This window comes from Schistocerca americana, chromosome 3 (genome assembly GCF_021461395.2).
Source record: "Schistocerca americana isolate TAMUIC-IGC-003095 chromosome 3, iqSchAmer2.1, whole genome shotgun sequence".
NCBI classification, from domain to species: Eukaryota; Metazoa; Arthropoda; class Insecta; order Orthoptera; family Acrididae; genus Schistocerca; species Schistocerca americana.
The window spans coordinates 644,089,040-644,114,816 of NC_060121.1; the positions used below are offsets into that span (position 1 = coordinate 644,089,040).

The 25,777-nt window shown below is 45.1% G+C and overlaps 1 protein-coding gene across 1 annotated transcript in view; it reads right to left on the reverse strand.

The window, feature by feature from the left end:
* LOC124606270 (translation initiation factor IF-2-like) overlaps positions 1 to 18,062 on the reverse strand; it is a 167,996-nt gene extending 149,934 nt beyond the window's left edge. Inside the window, exon 1 of the mRNA XM_047138250.1 lies at positions 17,768 to 18,062. Within this exon, the coding sequence (XP_046994206.1) occupies positions 17,768 to 18,062 (295 nt within the window). The remainder of the gene's footprint in view (positions 1 to 17,767) is intronic.
* Positions 18,063 to 25,777: the final 7,715 nt, after the last annotated feature.

Genomic DNA, 25,777 nt, shown 5'->3' on the forward strand with positions numbered 1-25,777 from the left:
AAATTTCACTTTTCTGAGTGAATCTGAATGCCGCCTTTCCATGGTCTGTTGCTTTGATTCTGGTGTGACTACCATCTGTTCCTGCACTTGGAAGAAATACCTGGGCTATCAGCGTCTTCAAGACGATGACGATGACAAAACAGTGGTGATGCAGTGGTTTACAAGTCAGGCGGCAGACTTCTATGAGGAGGGTATTCAAAAACTGGTACAACGTTATGACAAGTGCCTCAATATTGACAGAAATTATGTAGAAGTGTAGATTAAGGTACAGGCTTTCGTGTAAAAATAAAATTGAGATATCTTAGCACGTTTTTTAAATTTCAAAACGATACTTACTTAAAAACACGGCTCGTAGAACACTATTTCAGCTACAGGGTATCATTTTCCCACATAGTCCTTATGCACTTTTGATAACAATGAACCAGAGCTTGCACGCCGCGCTTGTAAAAATTGGAATTAGCTGAGGCTAACCACTTCCTTACACTTTTGAAAACAGCATACGAGATTTGAAAATGATCGCCACGCAGTCCATCTTTGAAAGGCCAAAAGAGATGGAAGTCTGAAGGCACTAAATCGGGACTGTACGGTCGATATGATAACACAGTCCAGCCGAATTTTGCAATGAGTTGCGTGGTCGTAAAACTGGTGTCGAGCGTGGCGTTATCATGTCGCAGGTGAGTTGGTCTTCTTCTCTGGCCTTACCGGGGAAATTCGAGCTTTCAGCGTAGTCAGTGTCGGTTTATAGCGTGATGAATTGACAGTTTCTCCAGGCTCCAGGACATCTAAAATAACCACATCCTGGCTATCCCAGCAGTCTGTGCACATCACTTTGCCTCAAGACGGCCGTGTCTTGAATTTCTTTTTTCACGGGGAATTCGCATGTCGCCTTTCCATGGACTGTCCTTTGGATTCCGACTCATATTGGTGACACCACGTCTGATCTCCGGTGACGATGCTATTCGGAAAACTGACACCTTCAGCTTCTTATTGGTCCAGCAGGTCCCGACAAATTTCCATTCGAAGAGGTTTTTCTTCTTCTGTAAGCATCCGCAGGACCCATCTCGCGCAGGCTTTGCGACAACCGAGATGTTCCAACATTGTTTCCAAGGCATTACAGCCGACATTCAGCTTTGCACACAATTCTCTGGTAGTTATCCGCCGATCAACGAGGATGAGCTGATCAAGGCGCTCATCATTACGAGGAATGCCAGCTGTGCAGGGTCGACCGGGCCGTGGCCTGTCATGCGCACTCTTTTCACCACCTTGAAAATGCACACGTCTATTGTGTCATCTCCATACAACTTTAGCAACCGTCGCTGGATTTCAATCGGTGCAGTTTCTTCAGCAGTGAGGAACACAGTCACTCATCGCTGTTTTATAGACGTGTCCGTATCAGACTCCATTTTGGAACACTCCTCTGCTGGAGCCAACTGCCGCAAAACAACGGAACCACCTGCAAATGTAAGAGGAATTAGCAGTACACGAACGACATTTCACGCGGGCATCCAAAGGCACCACAACAAAATAAGAGGCCTTACTTTCGGAACGAGCCTCGTATCTGCTTAATAAATAAGACACCATCGTAGGCGACACTCACCATTCCTTCCCGACTAGCTATGTACGTGTTGGCCAGACGTGGCTTAAAGTCAAAGAACTACACTACTGGCCATTAAAATTGATACACCACGAAGATGATGTGCTACAGACGCGAAATTTAAACGACAGGAACAAGATGCTGTGATATGCAAATGATTAGCTTTTCAGAGCATTCACACAAGGTAGGCGCCGGTGGCGACACCTACAACGTGCTGATATGAGGAAAGTTTCCAACCGATTTCTCATACACAAACAGCAGTGGACCGGCGTTGCCTGGTGAAACGTTGTTGTGATGCCTCGTGTAAGGAGGAGAAATGCGTACCAACACGTTTCCGACTTTGATAAAGGTGGGATTGTAGCCTATCGCAATTGCGGTTTGTCGTATCGCGACATTGCTGCTTGCGTTGGTTGAGATCCAATGACTGTTGGCAGAATATGGAATCGGTGGCTTCAGGACATTAATACGGAACGCCGTGCTGGATCCCAACGGCCTCGTATCACTAGCAGTCGAGATGACAGGTATCTTACCCGCATGGCTGTAAAGTCGAGATGACAGGCATCTTATCCGCATGACTGTAACGGATCGTGCAGCCACGTCTTGATCCCTGAGTCAACAGATGGGGACGTTTGCAAGACAACAACCATCTGCACGAACAGTTCTACGTCGTGTGCAGCAGCATGGACTATCAGCTTGGAGAACATGGCTGCGGTTACCCTTGACGCTGCATCACTGACAGGAGCGCCTGCGGTGGTGAACTCAACGACGAACCTGGATGCACGAATGGCAAAACGTCATTGTTTCGGATGAATCCAGGTTCTGTTTACAGCATCATGATCGTCGCATCCGTGTTTGGCGACATCGCGGTGAACGCACATTGGAAGCGTGTATTCGTCATCGCCACACTGGCGTATCACCCGGTGTGATGGTATGAGGTGTCATTGGTTACACGTCTCGGTCACCTCGTGTTCGCATTGACGGCACTTTGAACAGTGGACGTTACATTTCAGATGTGTTGCGGCCCGTGGCTCTACCTTTCATTCGATTCCTGCAAAACCCTACATTTCAGCAGGATAATGCACGACCACATGTTGCAGGTCCTGTACGCGCCTGTCTGGATACAGAAAATGTTCGACTGCTGCCCTGGCCAGCACATTCTCCAGATCTGTCACCAATTGAAAACGTCTGGTCAATGGTGGCCGAGTAACTGGCTCGTCACAATACGCCAGTCACTACTCTTGACGAACTGTGGTATCGTGTTGAATCAGCATGGGCATCTGTACCTGTACACGCCATCCAAGCTTTGTTTGACTCAATGCCCAGGCGTATCAAGGCCATTATTACGACCAGAGGTGGTTGTTCTGGGTACTGATGTCTTAGGATCTATGCACCCAAATTGCTTGAAAATGTAATCACATGTCAGTTCTAGTATAATATATTTGTCCAATGAATACCCGTCTATCATCTGCATTTCTTCTTGGTGTAGCTGTTTTAATGGCCAGTAGTTTAGTATCGAGAGATTTACACCGAATAAGTTTTGTTATGGACCGGAAGGCCTTAGTGCGTCAAGTCGGCATGCAGTAAAGTAAGGACTGAGGGGTACTGCTTAAGCTAACAAGAATCAACAAATGCAAAAGACTTGCACTTTACTCATAAGCTTGTTAATGGACAGGAAAATCAAGGTTTCGCTTCATGGCGTCAAAAGCAAGAGAACAGTTCTGAATATCGGCTTGCCACAGGGTTCGGCACTAGCACCATTCTTTTCGCTCTATAAACTGCCGACATGCTAGACACAAAATCACGCAGAAAACTACAACTCTCTATGAATGGCCAACGCATTAGGCATGAGGATTAGCCTAAACACTTGGGACTGAAATCAGATCGTACTATAACGTATCGCTCACTTCTGGAAGATATAAAACAGAAGGTAAAATCCCCTAAAGCCTTCGTGTCGAAACTGTGTGGAACGTCGTGGGGTTGTGGAGCGAGCACAATAAGAACTTCAGCACCAGCACTTGTGTACTGCGTGACTGAATACTTTTTGTCAGTCTGGATGAGAAATGCACGCGTACCTAAATTGGACCTCCGACTCAAGCAGACAAGCGGATGATCTCTGGAATACTCAGACCACCCCATGTGCATCACTCTCCGTCCTAGCAGACATAGAGCCCCGTGAAATTAGGCGATCACAGTCAGCCATAAGACCACACAGAAAAATCCTAGACAACCCTGACCTCCCCATACACCCAGACATAGCATCTCTAAACAGATCTAAATCAAGGTCAAGTTTAAGGAAAATTGGCAAAGAAGTGAACGGCTTCGACTCGAAGCCTGATTGGAAAGAACTACGGGCTTTAAGTGGGCATAACAACCAAAACTTGCTGGACGATCCCAACGGGAAGATCGATGGATTCAACCTGCCGAGGATATTGTGGGCAACTTTGAACCTTGTCAGCACGAGTGTTGGTAGTTGTAAACAACTAATGGACAAACGGGGCCTATCTGAAAGTCCTGAATGTGAGTACGGGAAAACGCCGTCAATGGACCATTTACTTTTGTGTGAAGTTCATCGCCATGAGAGTGATCTGAAGAACATACACGCACTCTCCGACTCAGCCATAGAGTGGCTGAAGAATCTTTGTAATATTGTATAGTACTTTAAGAGCACATGTGAAGAATATTGTAACTCAGTACAGAGCAATCAGAATAGTTTATACATTATGTGATACATACCTTCGTAAATAAATACCCGAATAAATTAATAAGAGACGCAACTCGTCCCACATGGTACACAGGTCAGAACACAATAGCAGAAGCAACGAAAAGAGAATGCCAAATTAAAAAAAAAAAAAAAAAAAAAAAAACACACAAAATCCCCAAGATTGTCAATGTTCTCCAGAAGCACGAAATTTAATGTAAACTTCGTGCAAGAGGCTTTAAATGGTTTCCACAATAAAACTATATTTAGAGATCTTGCCGAAAATCCTATGATATTCTGGTCGTACGTCAAGTGCGTGAGTCGCAAGAGCAGTCGATACCTTCGCTACTTGAGAGCAATGGTAAAATTATCCATGCCAGTGTCACAAAAGCGGAGTTACTAAATACGGTTTTCTGAAACTCCTTTACCAAAAAATATGAAGAAAACATTACAGAATTAGAATCAAGAACCGCTGTCGACGAGAATAGTTTAGAAGTAGATATCCTCTGTGTAGCGAAGCAATTAAAGATTTTTTTTTTTAGTATGCTAATGTTGCTGATATAGTAGACCCATACTTAGTAATCATAGACAACCGCTCGCTCGTCGAAAGATACGTACGTAAAGACTGGAACGTTGTACGTCACACCAATACTCAAGAAACAAAATAGGTGTAACCCGCTGAATTACAACCCATATCACTGACGTCGATTTGCGGGAGGGTTTTGGAACATATATTGTGATCGAACATTATGAATTATTGGAAGAGAAGTATCTATTGACACACAGTCGACACGGATTCATGGAATATCGTTCTTGTGAAACACAACAAGCTCTTTACTCTCACGGAGTAATGGGTGCTATCGACAGATGTTCTCAAATACATTCCGTATTTCCAGTAGTCTTTTGATACCGGTTCTCAACCGTGGGTTCTAATTATATTGCGTGCTTATGGATTATAGTCTCAGCTGCGCGACTGGAATCGTAATTACCTGTCAGAAAGGTCACAGTTCCTGGTAATTGACGGAAAGTCAGCGAGTAAATCAGAAGTGATATCTGGAGTTCTCGAAGGAGGTGTTTTAGGTCCTCTGCTGTTCCTAATCTAAGTAAACGATTTAGGAGACAATCTGAACAGCTCTCTGAGATTGATTGCACATGATGGTCTCATTTATTCTAGTAAAGTCATCAGAAGATCAAAACCAATTGCAAAATGATTTAGACAAATTATCTGTATGGTGCGAAAAGTGAAAATTGACTCTAAATATTGAAAAGTGTGAGGTTATCCAGATGAGTACTAAAAGGAACCCGTTAAATTTCGGTTACACGATAAATTGCACAAATCTAAAGAATTTCAATTCAACTAGATACCTAAGGATAACAACCTAAATGGGAACGAACACATAAATAACGTTGAGGGCAATGTGAACGAAAGACTACGTTTTATTGCCAGAACACTCAGAAGGTGCAACAGGTCTACTAAAGAGATTGCCCACCCTGCACCTGTCCACTTCTGGATCTTTTGACATCATAAAGATAGAGCGAGCATCGCCTCTGTACCAGGTATCGATTAAAGTTATGTTTATCTATTGGCTTCCAGCAACTATCCGCCATTTAGCCAACTAATGGGTACGCGCAATGATTTAATATCTTTTTATAAAACACAGCACACGAATTGACACAAATAATATTAAGATTTTGAGAGTAGAATTTTTAAACAGTATGAACAAATGTCGTTCTCACTGTAAACGTAATGATTTCCAGATGGCCATGTGTGTAGAGAATAGCGTAACTCTAAGGTGTTCGTCTATTATGAAATCGTAATATGACTAATTTTTGTTTTAACTTCGGCCTGGGGAACTGCTGGTGGAGGCAGGTGTATGAAAACATCATGGAAGTAGCTGCAAGCATTGGAACAGAGGGGGCTTTAACTTCCATGAAGAACACGAGAAACTGTATGAAAGATTACAGAATTCCTAGGCTGTACTCACTGATGCTGATACAACATACGTGATTAGTTTCGAAATACACGGTTCGTCGCTTGATATATCTGTGAAACAAATCACAACCATGCCACTTCAGTGAAACATGTCCACTCATCGGTAGTCGATAATTACCAATATCCTGTCATAACACTATCACGTAGGTAAAATTTCACAGAATACAAGAACTTTTTCGCAACACATACGAGTCAGAAACTGACCGCGGAGCTTACGGACAGTTTGGACAAAAGTTCAGGCAACAGCAGTAGTTGAAACAATGTGAAGAAAGACAAGCTTAATTTTTTGAAAAATTAGACCCACTTATTTAAAAGCCAATGACGGTAACTCGTTTCGGTTGCTAATTTTTTAGGTGTGTATGTAATTTATTTCTGCTGCTAGCTTCTTTCTTTCTTTGCGCATGATTCCCGCCCTACTTTTGCTAGTCGTTATGCAATGAGATAGAATTTATACATGTATACCTATAGTAAAATTGTAACTGGCTGATGTATGTTCACAGGATACATTCAAGGAAACTTAATATGAGGGATTTTATAACAGCAGTAGAAGCCAAAACAACTATTTTTAGAATTTGTTTGTTTGTCTGTCTGTCTGTCGTATCTTTGTACGCCGTCACGCAAAAACTACTGCACGAATTGTATACGGTTTTCACAGCTGTGTTGTTCGAGGTCTAACATAAAATCTGGTATATGTTTCATCTTGATACGTCAGCTATAAGCCGAGTTATCTATACATACGGAGTGTTTCCTTCAACTTGGTCAGTGCGGAGAAATCTGAATCCATAGGAGATACAGGGAAACTGTCTTGGGAATCTTTGGCTGCTTTTTTGTGAAAACAATTTTCCCATAATCAAATTTTTGCTCAACGGCGAGTTGTCTATGAAAACGAGTAAAATTGATATTTTTTCCCATTTTGTGGATCGACTCAGTACTGTATAAGTATCGTTTCATTATGTTGGAAGGAACAATTCGGGACAGCAGAAGTTTCATAAAACTAAACTAAATAAACCAGAACAGAATTGACAGAATCCGTAAAAAATAGTATTTTGGAACGTTTTAACTTTTTAATTATAGTGTTAACAGTTTAATACCTTTACTCATAACTATAGTGTTAACAGTTTAAAACCTTTACCGATAGACGTTCTTGAATTCATTCTTCAATCGGTGTAACTGTTGTCGTAGACACGTTTGTCGAGTTTCCACTAAAAATCACTTTCGTATATTTCTTCAGAGGTTTTCATTCGTGTCGGTATAAGTGAAGTGATATAATTCACATGGAAAACTGGACGTAGCGTGCTCGCGGGTCACTAGCTCAGACAATTTGTTTATAATGGCTCTTATGGACAAGAAATTGATTGTTGTATATAAAGAAATTCTTTAATTTACGTAATTTCTTCAAATACGAAATTAGTTGTTTTCCCATATCCACGTCTACTGGTATTTCATAATTCAAATATCTGTATCTGCGCTTACTAACACATCAATTCTTTATCATTGCGCCCATTTGGCAGTTTCAGCTGCCGTTGTTTATATCCATTTTTCTTAACGATAATAAGCTTCAGGATTTTTCAATATTTATACGCGTACGCGATCCACGCTGCCGAAGGCGCGGACAAAAGCTACTCACTAATATAGTAGATTCACTTAATGTTAACACTCGGTAAAGCCATTTCGATGTTGATTCGTTGATATACAGCGGAGAAAATATCGCCGGTAGATATCGATACTTTTTGGAATAATTATCTATATACCGATATTTTACAAACAGCCCTAATGGTAACAACTTTCACAATAGTGAGTGTCGCGACAGTGAGTATATATTCTCCTGACTGAGCCGTGGCGACTCCAGTTCATTTTATGTCTGTCTTCCTGGTTGCTTCTACCACTGGCGCCCCAATAGGCGACGCGAATTGAACTTGCAGTTTTCACGGATGATCGCTTGCTCGGAGTTCGCAACAGGCGGGCAGTGGGTTGTGAGGTGAGAACGGGTATGAGGCGCGCAGCGTTGGGGTATCACGCGTGGGTTTTGGCCGTCAGTTCTGTTTGTGCCGCGATCGACTAGTCACTCCTTCGGGTAGTGGCAATCACACTGCTGTATAGACGGTGTCCTCCTACGGCCTTCAGTGGATTTACACTTCCCTGTTCATCCGTGCTGTGCCCACCTGGACGCTTGCAGTTTTGCTCTCATCGTGACCGCGTTTGCAAAGACCATTACTGGAAAGTTTTGTGGTCAACATTGTTCTCGCTCTGATATCTCTGCTTCTGCTGTTGGTGCCCTATGGATCCCTGGAATATTTTAATTTACTGTGATTAATTTTCGTCGAAACCGTTTGTACCATTGCATTTATTTCATTCGTTGAAATTTTGGGTGTAAATTAGTGACTGTCGCTGCGTTGGTGATAAAGTGTACCACTGAGACCTTTACTTGCTGTGCACTACCGTGGCTATAAGCCGTGCAGAACTTCCAAATTCACTTGTTTATTAGTGAAACTTAACTTTGGCCTCGTGTGTATAACAGTTCGATGTTTGAGCTTTAGTGGTTAATAAAGTTCTTTATTCAGTTTTATTAACTTGATGATGAGCAGTGTGGCATAATTCCTGTTCACTGAGATTGAGATTTTTTTTCGTTTTGCAATGTTTGGAAATTGACGTTCTAATTGAGGAGCGCCGGAACAAAAACCGATAAATCCGCATTTGCTGTTAATACAGAAAGTAACAAATAGTGATCTCTAAATGGCTCCACAAGCTATAAAAGGAAGAAACACACCATAAAACACTTGATGTCGCATTGTGCTGAAAATTATTTTGTGGCAGTATGTATTACTCCCGTATCTCCCGTCTACAGCTCAAACACGCGAATACAGCAAAAGTGGACGTATCGGGTTTTGTTCCGGCGCTGCTCAATTACTTTATGCAGAATTCCCTGCATTAGTAGTCTATGTATGCTTTGAAACTAAGTTCTAGATGGTTGTCAAGCCTGAGGAATTATTCAAGGAAACAACCGTTTGTAATACATAGTCACTGAGAATTCCCTTGATGAGGTAAACATAATCATTTATTTGTTCTATCTCTTTGTATCAAGTAGGCACCTGGCCGTGAAATTTTAGTGTAAACTTTACCTTAATTGTTTGAGGAGACGTTAAAATGGTTCAAATGTCTCTGAGCACTATGGGACTTAACATCTGAGGTCATCAGTCCCCTAGAACCTAGAACTACTTAAACCTAACTAACCTAAGGACATTACACACATCCATGCCCGAGGCAGGATTCGAACCTGCGACCGTAGCAGTCTCGCGGTTCCGGACTGAAGCGCCTAGAACCACACGGCCACCACGGCCGGCTGAGGAGACGTTAATTATTATATTTTTATCCTCCCTTACCAATGATTTAAGATCTATTTCCTTTAGGCAGTTTTTTGGGAATAATATCTTATTTCAAGATGGATTTTTTTGGGCTTATAGACGTAATCTCTTAGATGTAATCTGTATTTCTGTGTCGTATATCTCACCTGTGTGGCGTTTGTTAGCAGCGCCTCTTAGCCTTGCGAAGCCCGAGCCCTACATTTCGGCGATTGCCGTCAGCGAGGGTCTGTTGCTAGTGTGCCCCTGCAAGTGCTTTCCTGCTTTTCAGGAGTGTCCGCTGTTGCTTTAATGATGCAATTCGCCTCGACGGCTTGCCTTTCCCTTCTTAAGGCTCGGATGTACTTGCTTTAACTTCTAAGTATTCTGTTTAAAGGCATATACGTGAGCAATGTTGTAATTAAATTTTGAGGTAGTTCCTTCGCCTGTTCAGATATCTGTACATATGGTTGATGTACTCAGGAAAATTTTAATGTTATTTCCTTTATGATTTCCATCTCCTTCGACATCTATTTTTTACTATAACTCACTATACTTTGCGTGAGGTTAATTTGACGCTGTGTCCGTCCTCTGAATGTAAGAAAATTTGCCGACCGCTGTGACCGAGCGGCTCTAGGCGGTTTAGTCCAGAACCGCGCTGCTGCTACGGTCGCAGGTTCGAATCCTGCCTCAGGCATTATGTGTGTGATGTCCTTAGGTTAGCTAGGTTTAAGTACTTCTGAGTCTAGGGGACTGATGACCTCAGATGTTAAGTCCCATAGTACTCAGAGCCATTTGAACCATTTTTTTTATTGTTGCTGGCAGTGATTCCTTAGACTAGCAAGAATTCAAAGTTTAGTCATGTCAATTTGTGGTTAAAATTTGAAAAGGCTTGCTTTTTTCATTTAACAATCTCTTATATTCAGAGACATTTGGTGATTATTCTATTTCATTTGGTATTATCATGTGCACTGTAAATATAAGTGAACATTTAGTGGACAAATGATGCAACAGTTGTGGAACCACCCTTCCATGTGATTCTTTTCGCATCCCTACCCATACCTTGAGATTCCAATGACTGGATTTAAATGTAAGTCTGTGGGGTGCTAAAAAGAATTAAATTGAGGCTATGTGGTTCCAGAGACCTTATCAAGTCTCAAACATCTATATGTATTTATGCAGACTTCGAACCCAGGTCTTCTGCCTAGTAAGGAAATGCGCTAACCACTGAGCCAAGCTTGCGCGTTGGCTTTGCAGCACTGCATTGACTATCCTAGCACGGCTCCCTCCTCAACCCAAATGCCCATTCACGCTTCAGCTTCCCCCTAAACTCGAAGATCATTGTTGAGGTTCTCCAGCTGTATTGGAATAGCAACTCAGCATCAAATGAAACCGGGGATCCTGTCTGAAACCCAAGCGTAGGTGCTTTAATCAGTTACTCCTATATGGTTTCAGAGAGCTTTTCAAGTCTCAAACACCTACGATGTTTTGAAATACCCGTTATACTACTAGGATTTGTAGACGTGTGTGAGTAGATAATATTTTGAATTGGAACCTATGTCCGGAAACGTACCATTTCCGTACTGCGACCATATGAAAACACGTCGATAACGCGATCACTTTTACAAATAATTGGTTAGTCGTGACCCAGTACAGTATGTGTTTTACAATTCCACCTGTTAATAGCAAAGAAATTGCTCGCATACTCGTTGACGGTTCTCTTCAACGTGATGCAGTACGGCCTCTTCCAGTTCGGCTTCGTAGTGTTTCCTTTGAGCACGACAGTCATGCCTGCTGATGGTAAAGGTACCCCTTTCTCAAAGCAATTGCGTAAATGTGGCGAAAGAGGTATGCGATGGAGTCGGACGTTGTGAGAAAGATCTTGATAAAAGCGACGAGTGACTCTCCCATTACAGAGAGTTTCGGCATACAGAAGGATCATGTTGGCGTATTTTGAAAACGTGTACTCAACCGTGTTGTTCTAACACTCACAGACACGTCAATGATGCTCGAAACAGGTGAGAGAGGTAGGAATGACGTCAAACGACGTGAGCCGATCCCACGTAATTATCCCCACCGTAACCACCCTGTTGCATACGTACCTAGCAAACACGTTTTCAAACTGAAACTTCCTGGCAGATTAAAACTGTGTGCCCGACCGAGACTCGAACTCGGGACCTTTGCCTTTCGCGGGCAAGTGCTCTACCATCTGAGCTACCGAAGCACGACTCACGCCCGGTCTTCAGCACTTGCCCGCGAAAGGCAAAGGTCCCGAGTTCGAGTCTCGGTCGGGCACACAGTTTTAATCTCCCAGGAAGTTTCATATCAGCGCACACTCCGCTGCAGAGAGAAAATCTCATTCTGGACGTTTTCAAACTGCCCTAGCAGGGAAGCGGTACGTGTCCGGACCTGGGTTCCTGTTCAGAATATTATGTACTCACCCCCTCAACAAGTCATAGAAGTTTGTAACGGAAATTTCCTAACAGCTTTTATGGAGACTGAAGCAATGAATGAAAATTTGTACCGAGGCCGAAATTCTCTTACCACTACGCCACCCTGTCACAGTGGCTGTTGTGCAAGGCCACTATAACACAGAGGCGTTGTTGTTAGCGCATCCGCCTAGTAAGCTGGAAACCCGGGTTCGAAACCGGCCTTGGTACAAATTTTCAGTTGTCGCTTCAGTCTGCATATACAGGGTGGTCCATTGATAGTGACCGGGCCAAATATCGCACGAAAAAAGTATCAAACGAAAAAACTAAAAAGAACGAAACTCTTATAGCTTGAAGGGGGAAACCAGATGACGCTATGGTTGGCCCACTAGATGGCGCTGCCTTAGGTCAAACAGATATCAACTGCGTTTTTTAAAATAGGAACCCCAATTTTTTATTACATATTCGTGTAGTACGTAAAGAAATATGAATGTTTTAGTTGGACCACTTTTTTTGCTTTGTGATAGATGGCGCTGTAATAGTCGCAAACTTATAAGTACGTGGTATCACGTAACTTTCCGCCAGTGCGGACGGTATTTGCTTCGTAATACATAACCCGTGTTAAAATGGACTGTTTACCAATTGCGGAAAAGGTCTATATCGTGTTGATGTATGGCTATTGTGATCAAAATGCCCAACGGGCGTGTGCTATGTATGCTGCTCGGTATCCTGGACGACATCATCCAAGTGTCCGGACCGTTCGCCGGATAGTTACGTAATTTAAGGAAACAGGAAGTGTTCAGCCACATGTGAAACGTCAACCACGACCTGCAACAAATGATGATGCCCAAGTAGGTGTTTTAGCTGCTGTCGCGGCTAATCCGCACATCAGTAGCAGAGAAATTGTGCGAGAATCGGGAATCTCAAAAACGTCGGTGTTGAGAATGCTAAATCAACATCGATTGCACCCGTACCATATTTCTGTGCACCAGGAATTACATGGCGACGACTTTGAACGTCGTGTACAGATCTGCCACTGGGCACGAGAGAAATTATGGGACGATGACAGATTTTTTGCACGCGTTCTATGTAGCGAAGAAGCATGATTCACCAACAGCGGTAACGTAAACCGGCATAATATGCACTATTGGGCAACGGAAAATCCACGATGGCTGCGACAACTGGAACATCAGCGACCTTGGCAGGTTAATATATGTTGCGGCATTATGGGAGGAAGGATAACTGGCTCCCATTTTATCGATGACAATCTAAGTGGTGCAATGTATGCTGATTTCCTATGTAATGAAAATGAAATTAAATGTGTGTGAAATCTTATGGGACTTAACTGCTAAGGTCATCAGTCCCTAAGCTTACACACTACTTAACCTAAACTATCCCAAGGACAAACACACACTCATGCCCGAGGGAGGACTCGAACCTCCGCCGGGACCAGCCGCACAGTCCATGACCGTAGCGCCTTAGACCGCTTTTTTTTCCGCATCTACTCACACTAACCTTTTTTTTTCAGTGCGTTAGACCGCTTTTTCTGACTTTTTCTTTTTAACATTTATTTATTGGTATTCTATTTGGATACAAAATTAGGCAGTTCACAAACACTAAATGAAATGCATCCTCTGAAAAAAAAAAAAAAAAAAAAAAAAAAAAAAAAAAAAAAATCACAAATTTAAAGGAGCAGGGATAATGTTTTTATTTATTTATTTATTTTCCATAAAGATCACTCTGTTAAAAGGAACATGTAGATCATTTCATGGTATAGTATTTGCATTACATACTGAGCGGTGAGAGAAGCGTGAGGTTCATTATCAGCTGTCAAATGTGCACACCGACTGCACCTGGCACATCCCAACTGCGTGGGGGGTCGAGGAAGACTGCCTGAATATAGTTGGCAAAGGTTTTTCGATAGTGTGACCATCTATGAACCTCATTGTGGGCTTGCTGCAAGAAATACCAAAAGTCAAGTCGCGACTTGGCAGCATCCCCATAGAGGTACGCGATCGTCCAATCTTTGACCCAGATGATCGACTGTGATTTAGTCGCCGGAAAGTAGTCACTCTCCGGATGTAAGAAGGAAGCAGATGTAATATGTTGCGGGGTCACACGGAGGTAGCAAGCCACCATCTGTCTTCCTAGGAGCCATACGTCCTCCACCGCGATGCAAGTTAAGCGGTGATGGTCGTCATCCACTTGGCGACATTTCGGACATAGTGGAGTGTCCACTAGTCCAATTGCATGGAGCCGTTGGTTGGTGTTGAACTTGCCACAGGCGACAGAGAACCACAGTGCCCGAACGTAGGTAGGAAGGAATTTTTTGTGCACATGTCTCCAAATCTTCGGCCAATGCAACTTGGGGTGTCTGAGGTCAATAACATTACGACTTATCCGTCGTAGCAGCCAAACATAAAAATCCTTCGCGCATGGCGGACTCGTGCGCGGAAGCTCGATAAATGTTGATACATGCGCAAAATGTGGCGTAATGTTGCCCACCGCCACCGGAGGTGTGAGGGACGCTGGAACTAGGATATCCAGTAGGCGGGATGTAAGGGAATCACGCCCGTTACGCCATTGCTTGTACATCGTGGCTAGAAGGAGCGCCGTCGCTCGGCAGTGAACATTCGTAAGTCCGAATCCCCCCTTGTCCGTAGGGAGCGTGAACGTTGCGTATCGCACCTTGAAGGGCGACCCAATCATCACAAAATAGCCTAGTGCGGATTGAAGTCGACGTCCGAGCGTGAGTGGTAGGGGCAGGATCTGCGAAATATGCACCATTTGCGAAACCACATAAGTGTTCCGATATTCGACTCGCTGCAAAGGATCAAGGCGCCGTAGGAGATGTTGTCGGACCATGGTACCTGTTGTCTGTAAAATACGTCGGTAGTTAACTGCCGCAGTATGTTTTACAGATGAGGTAAAGTCTATGCCGAGATAGCGGAATCGTTGCACATAAGGAAACGGACTGATTTCTTCCGGCGTAAGACCCCTTCCAACCGGCATCGCTGCCGATTCGTTCATGTTCACTGCACTACCCGCCGTCACACTGTGGTCCAACAACAGTTCAAGGACAGTCTTCACCTCTTCCTTTGAACGAATGAGCAGCAGGAGGTCGTCCGCATAGGCACGACATTTGAAGGTGTAGCCCCGCAGTTCCACCCCAGAAAGAGAATTTGTTAGCCTCCCAATTAATGGTTCCAACGCTATCGCGAACAGCAGCATCGAAAGAGGGCAGCCCTGGCGAATGGATCGTCGAATTTGAATGGGCCCTGCTATACGTCCATTAACCTGTACCAAAGATTGTGCGCCCCCATAAATTCTTCTAATGAGACCAGTAAAACGGCCTGGAAATCCCATTTGTTCCAGTACAGCGTACAGATAGTTGTGGCGCACCTTATCAAAAGCACTGTCAAAATCAACCGCCACCATCGCCGCTTTAAGCCGGCATTCCTCCGCCAGCGCTATCACATCACGGCATTCGCCAGTAGCTGTTTGCACATTCACCGATCCACCCGGTGTCTCTGTTCTGGAGAGAGAACGCTACGAATTAACATACGACATCGGGACCCTAGCAACCGTGCAAAGATCTTATAGTCGGCATTAAGCAGGGTGATGGGGCGATAATGTGTGACCGTAATTCCTGGCTTCGGTTTATGTACTGGCACCAAGAGGCCTTCCATAAAAGCAGGTGGAATAGGCGCATCGGAATTTAACAACTCGTTGTACATTTCCGTCCATCGCGGTGCCATTTCGTTGCGAAATTCTCGATAAAATTCAGCAGGAAGTCCATCAATGCCTGGGGACCGATTCAACGCACCCTTTGCGATCGCATCATGTACGTCCTCACAGCTAATGGCTTCCAGTAAGGTTCCCGCGGCTTCCACCGTCAGTGTACGGGAGACGTACGTGGCTATACGTTCGAGGTCATCGACAGGGGCTGCTTCTTCCCGATAGATGTGTTGGTAATGGTCGACGAATGCAGAGACAATGTCCGCTTGACGCGTCACTCTTCGGTCTTCGCGGGTAATTAATTCCCGTACCAAAACGCGTCGTCGGTGTTTTCGTTCATTCACGACGTGGTGCATGGAAGGAATCTTGTGCATTATCGTATCGTGACATCTGGAGCGCACCATGGTTCCCTGAAGATGTTTCCGAGCTAAAGCCACTAGTTTAGCTTTTATCCTTTTGCGTTCGATCCAGATGTCCTGTCCCGGCGGACCATCACCCAGGTCGCGCAACGCTGCAAAATAAAAGTCGGTCGTACGGCAGCACCATTCTGCCATCTCCCTGCTATATGAGATGAACGTACGGCGAAGCGCCGGTTTAGCACAAGTCAGCCACCAATCGAGCTTCGTCGCATACCTTCCAACCATTCGCTCGCACATCGCCCATGTCTCAAGAATCCGTTGACGGCATTCAGGATCATGTAGATGTTGAATGTTTAATTTCCACGGGGCCTTACTGTTCCACACCTCTCTACGGGGAAGAAGCACCGTACAGATGTAAGCACTGTGATCGGAAAAAGCCAATGGACAGCGTTCCGCGTCCTGGACTTCATTTGCATGAGCCCGTGAGATAATGCGATCTAACCTGCTCGCCGAAGGACTTGTCACATAGGTGTATCCCGGTGCATCTCCATATCGTAATTCCCGCGTGTCACTAAGTACAAGGTCGTTGACAACGATTCGCAACTTCTGGCTGATGTTTGCTTGCGGCCATTGCTCTTTCTGGCTGAGAACACAGTTGAAATTTCCACCAATTATTACACATTCATAACGTCCATGGAATAGTGGGGCAATGTCTTCTGCATAAAATCGCGCCTTTTCCCGCCGACGATTGTTTCCCGACGGTGCATAAAGATTGATGATGCGTGTCCCAAACGTCGTGAAGGCCATTCCCCTGGCCGACGGAAGATAACACACGTTTTCCACTGGGAAGCCATCTCGCACGTAAACTGCCACCCCACTCCCATTGTGATCTCCATGTGACGAATAGGATTGGTAGCCTGCAATGTATGGGAGTGCAGCTATGTGGACTTCCTGCAGCAAAGCAATATCCACATCAGATGCCCAAATCGTTTCCTTCGGTAGGTGTAATGTGGCCGGTGAACGCACGTCATTTATATTTAATGCCGCAATACGGTTCGCATGGCGTTGAATCCCACTCTGTCGAGGCGCAACAACATCTCCCTGCATCGGCGCTGGGGGCTGAGTTAGAAGACGTTTTCTCGCCCCTCTCCCTTCACCTTCAGCCATTATTAGGCCGTCTTCGTGAGTGCCGGCTGCCTCTGTATGACGTCCGGCGCCTCCTCAATATCGTCATACCACATCTTTGCAGGCAGTGATATATTCGTGTCCATAGCCACAGCATCTGCGTCTGGAGAGCCAAGTGGTTGTGATTCCTCTTCAGCATCGTCACGTCCCGGTACCGTCAATGTGACAGACCGCTGCGGGTGTGATCGAATAGTTTCCATTGCCTCATCCTGTTTCGTAGAGGCTGTTGTGTCGTCTTGGTCCACAGGCACATCGTCGTCGGGGCAAGGGGAGTCATCCCTAGGAGATGTCGTGCGACGACGCCGTTTCCTCCTTTTCCGGGAACGTTGTTTGCGTGATCTTCCTTCCGTGTCCTCAGATTGTAGGGAATCACGGCTGCCCGACAGAAAAGCATCCGTAGGAACTGGAAGTGTTTCGAGTCCCATCGTTGTACTTGGCGGGAGTTCGGTCGAAACTGATGTTGTCGTCACAGAGTGCGTTCCAGACGGAACAGCATCCGTAGTGGCTGGAACTGCTTCGTGTACTGTCGGTGTGCTTGGTGGGAGTTCGCTCACATCTGATGTTGTCGCCGTAGATTGTATGCTCGATGGAGCAGCATCCTCTGTCATGCCGACGTCTGCTACAAGGCTGCGGAGAGTGCCATCTTGATCTTCCACCGGGGCTGTGTTCTTTCGGTCATCAGCGGACGCAGTGAGGGCTTTGGCATAGGTGATCGGTAGTACTGTCATCGCCGGCGACGGCTCCCGCACATCTGAAGGCCGTTGCATACAGTTCGACCTGAGGTGTCCCTCCTGGCCACAGCCAGAACATGTACGTGGTTGACCATCGTAAATCACCACCGCCCGACTACCACCAATTGTGAGATAGGACGGTACATGCTTCTGAAGATCAATAGTGATCTGTCGCACTCCGTTAAGAACGGGGTACGTGGCGAATTGTGTCCAGCGTTCTGCTGTGTGACCATGTACCGTGCCGTATTGCTTAAAAGCCTCGATAACTTCGTCAGCCGGGAACTCAAATGGCAGCTCAAAAACACGTACTGTCCGTACACTCAGACCAGCATAAACTACAGTTACCGTGCCGACATTCCCGTCACTATGGCAAAATCGGAGACCTGCTTTTGTCGCCTGCAGAATTCTCTCACACGCCGCGTCATTTACTATCTTAACATACACCGTGGGGCTAACGATGGACAGGTGAATCCCGACAATATCGTCTGGCAGTATCTTGACATCCTCTCGAATGAATCGTTCCACTGCTAAAGCCTTTGCTCGTTCGTAGTCTTTGCAGAAATTGAATCGTAATGTAGTTTTCCTGTACTTGTTCGCCATGATCGTTGTTACTAGCCCGCGCGCAAACTTAAGTCCACAAGTAAACAAACACTCGCACACGCCGAACAGGCGGAAGTATCGGACCTCCGCTTCGCACGGCCGCTAGCGCCGAACTGTGACCGCTTGGCTAATTCCGCGCGGCCCTACGTAATGTACTACCGATGTTACTACAAGATGTTTCACTGGATGAGAGAATGGCGATGTACTTCCAACATATGGATGTTTGGCACATAGCTCGCGTGCGGTTGAAGTGGTACTGAATAGCATATTTCATGACAGGTGGATTGGTCGTCGAAGCACGTTCACCGGATCTGACGTCCCCGGATTTCTTTCTGTGGGGAAAGTTGAAGGACATTTGCTATCGTGATCCACCGACAACGATTGACAGCATGCGTCAGCGCATTGTCAATGCATGTGCGAACATTACGGAAGGGGAACTACTCGCTGTTGAGAGGAATGTCGTTACACGTATTGCCAAATGCATTCAGATTGACGGACATCATATTGAGCATTTATTGCATTAATGTGGTATTTACAGGTAATCACGCTGTAACAGCAGGCGTTCTCAGAAATGATAAGTTCACAAAGGTACATGTATCACATAGGAACAACCGAAATAAAATGTTCAAACGTACCTACGTTTTGTATTTTAATTTAAAAAACCTACCTGTTACCAACTGTTCGTCTAAAATTGTGAGCCATATGTTTGTGACTATTACAGCGCCATCTATCACAAAGCGAAAAAAGTGGTCCAACTAAAACATTCATATTTCTTTACGTACTACACGAATATGTAATAAAAAATGGGCTTCCTATTTTTAAAAACACAGTTGATATGCGTTTGACCTATGGCAGCGCCATCTAGCGGGCCAACGATTGCGCCATCTGGTTTCCCCCTTCAAGCTAGGCAAGTTTCGTTCTTTGTAGTTTTTTCGTTTGACGCTTATTTCGTGAGATATTTGGCCCGGTCACGATCAATGGAGCACCGTGTATACATCATAAAGAATTCGTCCATTGTAGCGAAAGACACCAAACCGTTCCGTAGGTATAAATGGCGTGAGCTGGTGTGAGACGACCGCGCTGCAGGCAGGTACCGCCCGCGCTGAATGTAAGAAAGCGACGACCGCAGCGCAGCAGTGCGTTCGGGAGGCGGCCGGCGCGGCGCCGTAAATAGAGTGCGGCGGAGGGCCAGCGGCAGTTACCTGGCGCGGTGTGGGAAAGGCGCGGCCGCGGACGCTGCAGACCGCAGAAGACAAGAGGAGCCAGCGCAGGCGCAGGCAGAGGCGCGGCGCTGCGGTCGCGGCCGGACGCCGCCCCGCCGCGTGGCCGACACTCGCCCGGCACCGGCCGCCGACCGCCCAACACCGCACCCACCGTGGCGAAGCTCGTGTTCAGCGTTTCACTTAATTTTCCGAGAGAAACGATTGAGGTACTTCCTCAGAGCTTTCGGTTGGGTGGAGAGAAGGCGATCAAGGAGGAAGAGGAGGGTAGAAGGTTTTTCATGTTCTGCTGAAACGTTCCTCGGAGCTTCAGCGTGTCGCGCGAGACAAAGTCCGGAGATGAAACGGGAACGTTTGTTGGGGGATCCGGGTTCATTTGTGACGTATGTTCAAATGGCTCTAAGCACTGTGGGGTCACTTAACATCTGAGGTAGTCAGTCCCCTACACTTAGAACTACACTACCGTCCATTAAACCTGCTACACCAACAACAAATGCAGATGATAATCGGGTATTCATTGTACAAATATATTATACTAGAACTGACATGTGATTACATTTTCACTCAATTTGGATGCATAGATCCTGAGAAATCAGCACCCGGAACAACCACCTCTGGCCGTAATAACGGCACTGATACGCCTGGGCATTGAGTCAAACAGAGCTTGGATGGCGTGTACAGTTACGGCTGCCCATGCAGCTTCAACACCATACCACAGTTCATCAAGAGTAGTGACTAGCGTATTGTGACGAGCCAGTTCCTCGACCACCATTGACCAGACGTTTTCAATTGGTGACAGATCTGGAGAATGTGCTGGCGAGGACAGCAGTCCAACATTTTCTGTATCCAGAAAGGCCCGTACAGGACTTGCAACATGCGGTCGTGCATTATCCTGCTGAAATGTAGGGTTTCACAAGGATCGAATGAAGGGTAGAGCCACGGGTCGTAACACATCTGAAATGTTACGTCAACTGTTCAAAGTGCTATCAATGCGAACAAGAGGTGGCCGAGACGTGTAACCAATGGCACTCCATACCATCACGCCGGATGATATGCTAGTATGGCGATGACGAATACACGCTTCCAATGTGCGTTCACCGCGATGTCGCCAAACACGGATCCGACCATCATGATGCTGTAAACAGAACTTGGATTCATCCGAAAAAATGACGTTTTGCCATTCGTGCACCCAGGTTCGTCGTTGAGTACACCATCGCAGGCGCTCCTGTCTGTGATGCAGTGTCAAGGGTGACCGCAGCCATGCTCTCGAACTGTTCGTGCAGATGGTTGTCGTCTTGCAAACGTCCCCATCTGTTGACTCAGGGATCGAGACGTGCCTGCACGATCCGTTAGAGCCATGCGGATAAGATGCCTGTCATCTCAACAGCTAATGATACGAGGCCGTTGGGATCCAGCACGGCGTTCCGTATTGCCCTTCTGAAGCCACCGATTCCATATTCTGCTGACAGTCATTGGATCTCGACCAACGCGAGCAGCAATGTTGCGATACTATAAACCGCAATCGCGATAGGCTACAATCCGACCTTCATCAAAATCGGAAACGTGATGGTACGCATTTCTGCTCCTTACTCGAGGCATCCCAACAACTTTTCACCAGGCAACGCCGGTCAACTGCTGTTTGTGTATGAGAAATCGGTTGGAAACTTTCCTCATGTCAGCACGTTGTAGGTGTCGCCACCGGGATCAACTTTGTGTGAATGCTCTGAAAAACTAATCATTTGGATAGCACACATCTTCTTCCTGTCGGTTAAATTTCGCGTCTGTAGCACGTCATCTTCGTGGTGTAGCAATTTTAATGGCCAGTAGTGTATTGAAAATGTTAAGTAGATTAACTTGGAAAAGGGTCGTAAGTCTGGAGACAGGAACAGTCGCTGCGATAGTCAGGACAGTGCTGTGCTTTAGAACTGCGGATAAAAGAAAAACAAAACGTAGAAATTGTTGCGCAATAATTTGATCAACGTACTGTCACAAACGGATCACCCTTCTTCATACGAATGAGAACATCCTGTACGCCGCCCTTCGCTTAACGTGCAAGAACTATGTCTTATGGATGAACGAATAACACACATAGAAATAAAGTAGCCAGGGCCTGCAGCGTGTCAAAGTATTTGCAGCTGTCCTGCATTTCACGCATGGTCACGCGTTAGCGTCTTTCTAAGGCGCCGCACTGTCGGAAGAAGCGGCGAAAGGGTTTCTTGTTTGTGGATGGCGCTTCTGGAAATTGATCTAAATTACCCTTGGTTTCTTTCGGGCGGTGAACCATGGCCAACGACAAAGGTAACGAGAACTAGGTTAAGTGGCTGTGAGAAGAACTGAGCAAAGCAAAGAAGATCGTAGATCAGATTGTTTCTAAAACAAGCTCAATTCGGCACTTCACCCAACTGTTGAAGTAAATGCAACCGTGAGCGTTTCTTTCTGTTTAAGAACATTCATCACCGCTCAGTTTGGCATATTAGTTATTTTAAGAGCAAGACATTCGATAATAAGCAACTGAATTACACACACATATCTTATGATATTTATCAGCTCCGAGTGTTAGTCAACGAATATTTTCAGTCAGAAAACGGTGTCATTAGCGCATAGTGTGCAAATGTCAGTATCTCTCAGTGGGTGAATTCAGTCAAGGTAGTCGCATAGAGGAATCCTGCACCATTAGGAAATTGTTGCGAAATTCAGAAAGGTCGGAGAATTGTCCACATTTGTTGCGAATAAAACAACTGTGATGCCATACGCAAAAATACGCGACAAGGTCCGATATTTAAATATCAGGAAGTATTAGTCCCGAGCAGTTTAAGGTAGCGAACTAGTCTTCGTGGTCTAGGATAGTACAGCTGCAGTTTAGTCGGCAGCTGAAGTTCGAGGTGATCTCCAAAAATCTACGGATACCAGTCATTGAATGCTGGCCCCAATTTTGACTGGACCAAAGGTGGGAGTCTTCCTACACGTCAGTCAAGGGGTCTTAAGATGGCATAATATATCACTGAAACTGGTAGCCCATTAAAATAACAGTTTGGAAATTTAGAAGGCTGAAAGGTGTTTCATTTGACATTCCATTTTTGTGTAAAGTCCGGACTGTTTTCGATGCATAGAGCTACTATAAACTTAGTGGATGTATAGATCAAAGTGATTCTTATTACATATCATCATCTTTCAAAATATTTATTCCAAAGTTACGATGATACGACAGTGAGGCTGTGTGTTCCCATCGTAAGAAGGTTAGACGTTAGGTATCAAATTATGAAAATATGACGATAAACAATGAAAAACTTACCGACCATGAACAATGGGAAGCTTACAGAAAAGTCAGAGAAGAATATTTCTAACGTTTTAATGTCAGCAATAACACATCACGTCGTTCAAGCCGCAGTCTTGTTTATACACTTCGAAACATTTCACTGGTGTAGTTTAACGTAAGATGATCAAAGAAGAAGTTCACCACGCAGCGTCAGAGATCTGAGTTATAACTAAAGTGACATATGCAAGGAAATAAATTCAAAATAAGTCTTTGAAATTACTAAAATAATGATGGCTAGCAAAATCCGCCTGTTCAACACATGGATTCAGACTTTTTGATTTTATGGAGGTATATTTCCAGTTGTTCTAAGAGATTTACGGTCTTACTATTGGCTTCACTGTGTGGCACTACCAAATAACTGACGAAGCGAGGTGGCGCAGTGGTTAGACACTGGACTCGCGTTCAGGAGGACGACGGTTCAATCCCGCGTCCGGCCATCCTGATTTAGGTTTTCCGTGATTTCCCTAAATCGCTCCAGGTAAATGCCGGGATGGTTCCTTTCAAAGGGCACGGCCGACTTCCTTCCTCTTCCTTCCCTAATCCGATGAGACCGATGACCTCGCTGTCTGGTCTCCTACCCCAAACTACCAAATAACTTCAATATTTTTTTAATTGTGAAGCAGTACTATACTATCGGTAAGTCAGATTCAGTTAAGAACAACAATCTCCGGCCGGTGTGGCCGTGCGGTTCTAGGCGCTACGTCTGCAACCGCGTGACCGCTACGGTCGCAGGTTCGAATCCTGCCTCGGGCATGGATGTGTGTGATGTCCTTAGGTTAGTTAGGTTTAAGTAGTTCTAAGTTCTAGGGGACTGATGACCACAGATGTTAAGTCCCATATTGCTCAGAGCCATTTGAACCATTTAAGAACACCAATCACTTAGCAACTAAAACAAAAGATACAGAAATTTCTGCAGTTGATAAGTTTGCTTCTTTCGATGTAAATAACTAGTTTACAAATATATCAACTCAAGAAACAATATAGGTAAGTTTTAAAAAGTTTTGTAAAACATAAAAAATTGTCGATTTCAGAAATATCAAAGAAGCTGACATATTACATCTAATATTGCCACATAATTACTTTACTTTTAGTAGGAGAGTTCACCAACTGAAAGTGAGATTTTCCTCGGGCTAAGCTACAAATCAATCAGCCTGCCACCATAACCAAATTTATCGCCTCCACATTCGTTGATTTTGCCAACTCGCAGCCAAATTGTTACATTGGAAGCAAACCTAGGCCTCGGGCTAAGTGTGTGACCGTAACCGCTTAGCCCAGCAATAGCTCCATTCTCTCGAATAGCACCGAGGAAATCGCAGAGCTTAACGTCCCCCTCCGACGGTTGGATTACCATCAACCATGTGACATGGCCTCACTTCAAGAGACACTGAGAAGCGGTTTGGAATTTAAACTAGGACATCGGCTCAAATATCGGCTCAAAGACGTGCCATGTGTATAGCTCCGAGGTCTGCATAAATGTGTCTCCACACGTGTTCAAACTCTGACCCCTCTACCGACAGTGGCAGCTAGGGCGCTGTCGGCGTGGAGGGCAGACTACAGGAATTTCAGCGCGCTGCTGGCCCTTGTGCGAAGTTCCTCAATGTGGCATACATCACGCTCCTGTTGAGTGTGACGCCGAGGTGCTTTGCAGTGTTTCTCCGTGGAGGTTGTGGCCTTTTAATTATAGCTACTGAATTGATGGACGTTTAACCAGACGTCTCGTGTGCACGATGGCTTGCAGTTCCTTTGTATTTAGAGAAATGTACTATTATTTTGCTCCATAGTACATGATGTTAAGGGCGATTGCCAGACGTCTCTTTGCCAGCGTTGGCAGGTATCCCGTTCTCAGGGGCGGGGGGGGGGGGGGGGGTTGTCCAGAATTTTCAGTCGAAATCACGATTGCCGGCCGGAGTGGCCGAGCGGTTCTAGGCGCTACAGTCTGGAACCGCGCGACCGCTACGATCGCAGGTTCGAATCCTGCCTCGGGCATGGATGTGTGTGATGTCCTTAGGTTAGTTAGGTTTAAGTAATTCTAAGTTCTAGGGGACTGATGACCCCAGAAGGTAACTCCCATAGTGCTCAGAGCCATTTGAACCATTTGAGCCATTCTGAAATCACGATTCCCAACTAAACCTTGTCGGGATAGGTAAAAATCCAAATCATACAAAAATGGACAATATTTCATATAATATTATGGTGTCCACTTTAAATTGCTTACTATGGATTTAAAACTGAGGGGCAATCTTTGAAAAGTTACTGAAATTTAAATTTCTACTTTTAGTTTTAGTCAGAAAGCTAAGTTGGCAAACCTGACTCAAGAGCCGTTGTCTTCGACTATCGTGTCAGAAGTCGATCATTAGAGTGCTTAATCATTCTCTACCAGAAAAACTGAGTAGTGTTGTACAGGTTACTTTGTGAAACATTTTTACAAATAAGGATTCGTCTTCACACCTCGAAACTAAAAAAAAATATCAGTGCTGACCAGCAAACAAAAGTTGAAAACTAAGTACTGAAACGCATGGTTAAATCCGCAGTACAGAACAGGTAGTTGGAATTGTGGAAAGGGGCCAAAAATGAGC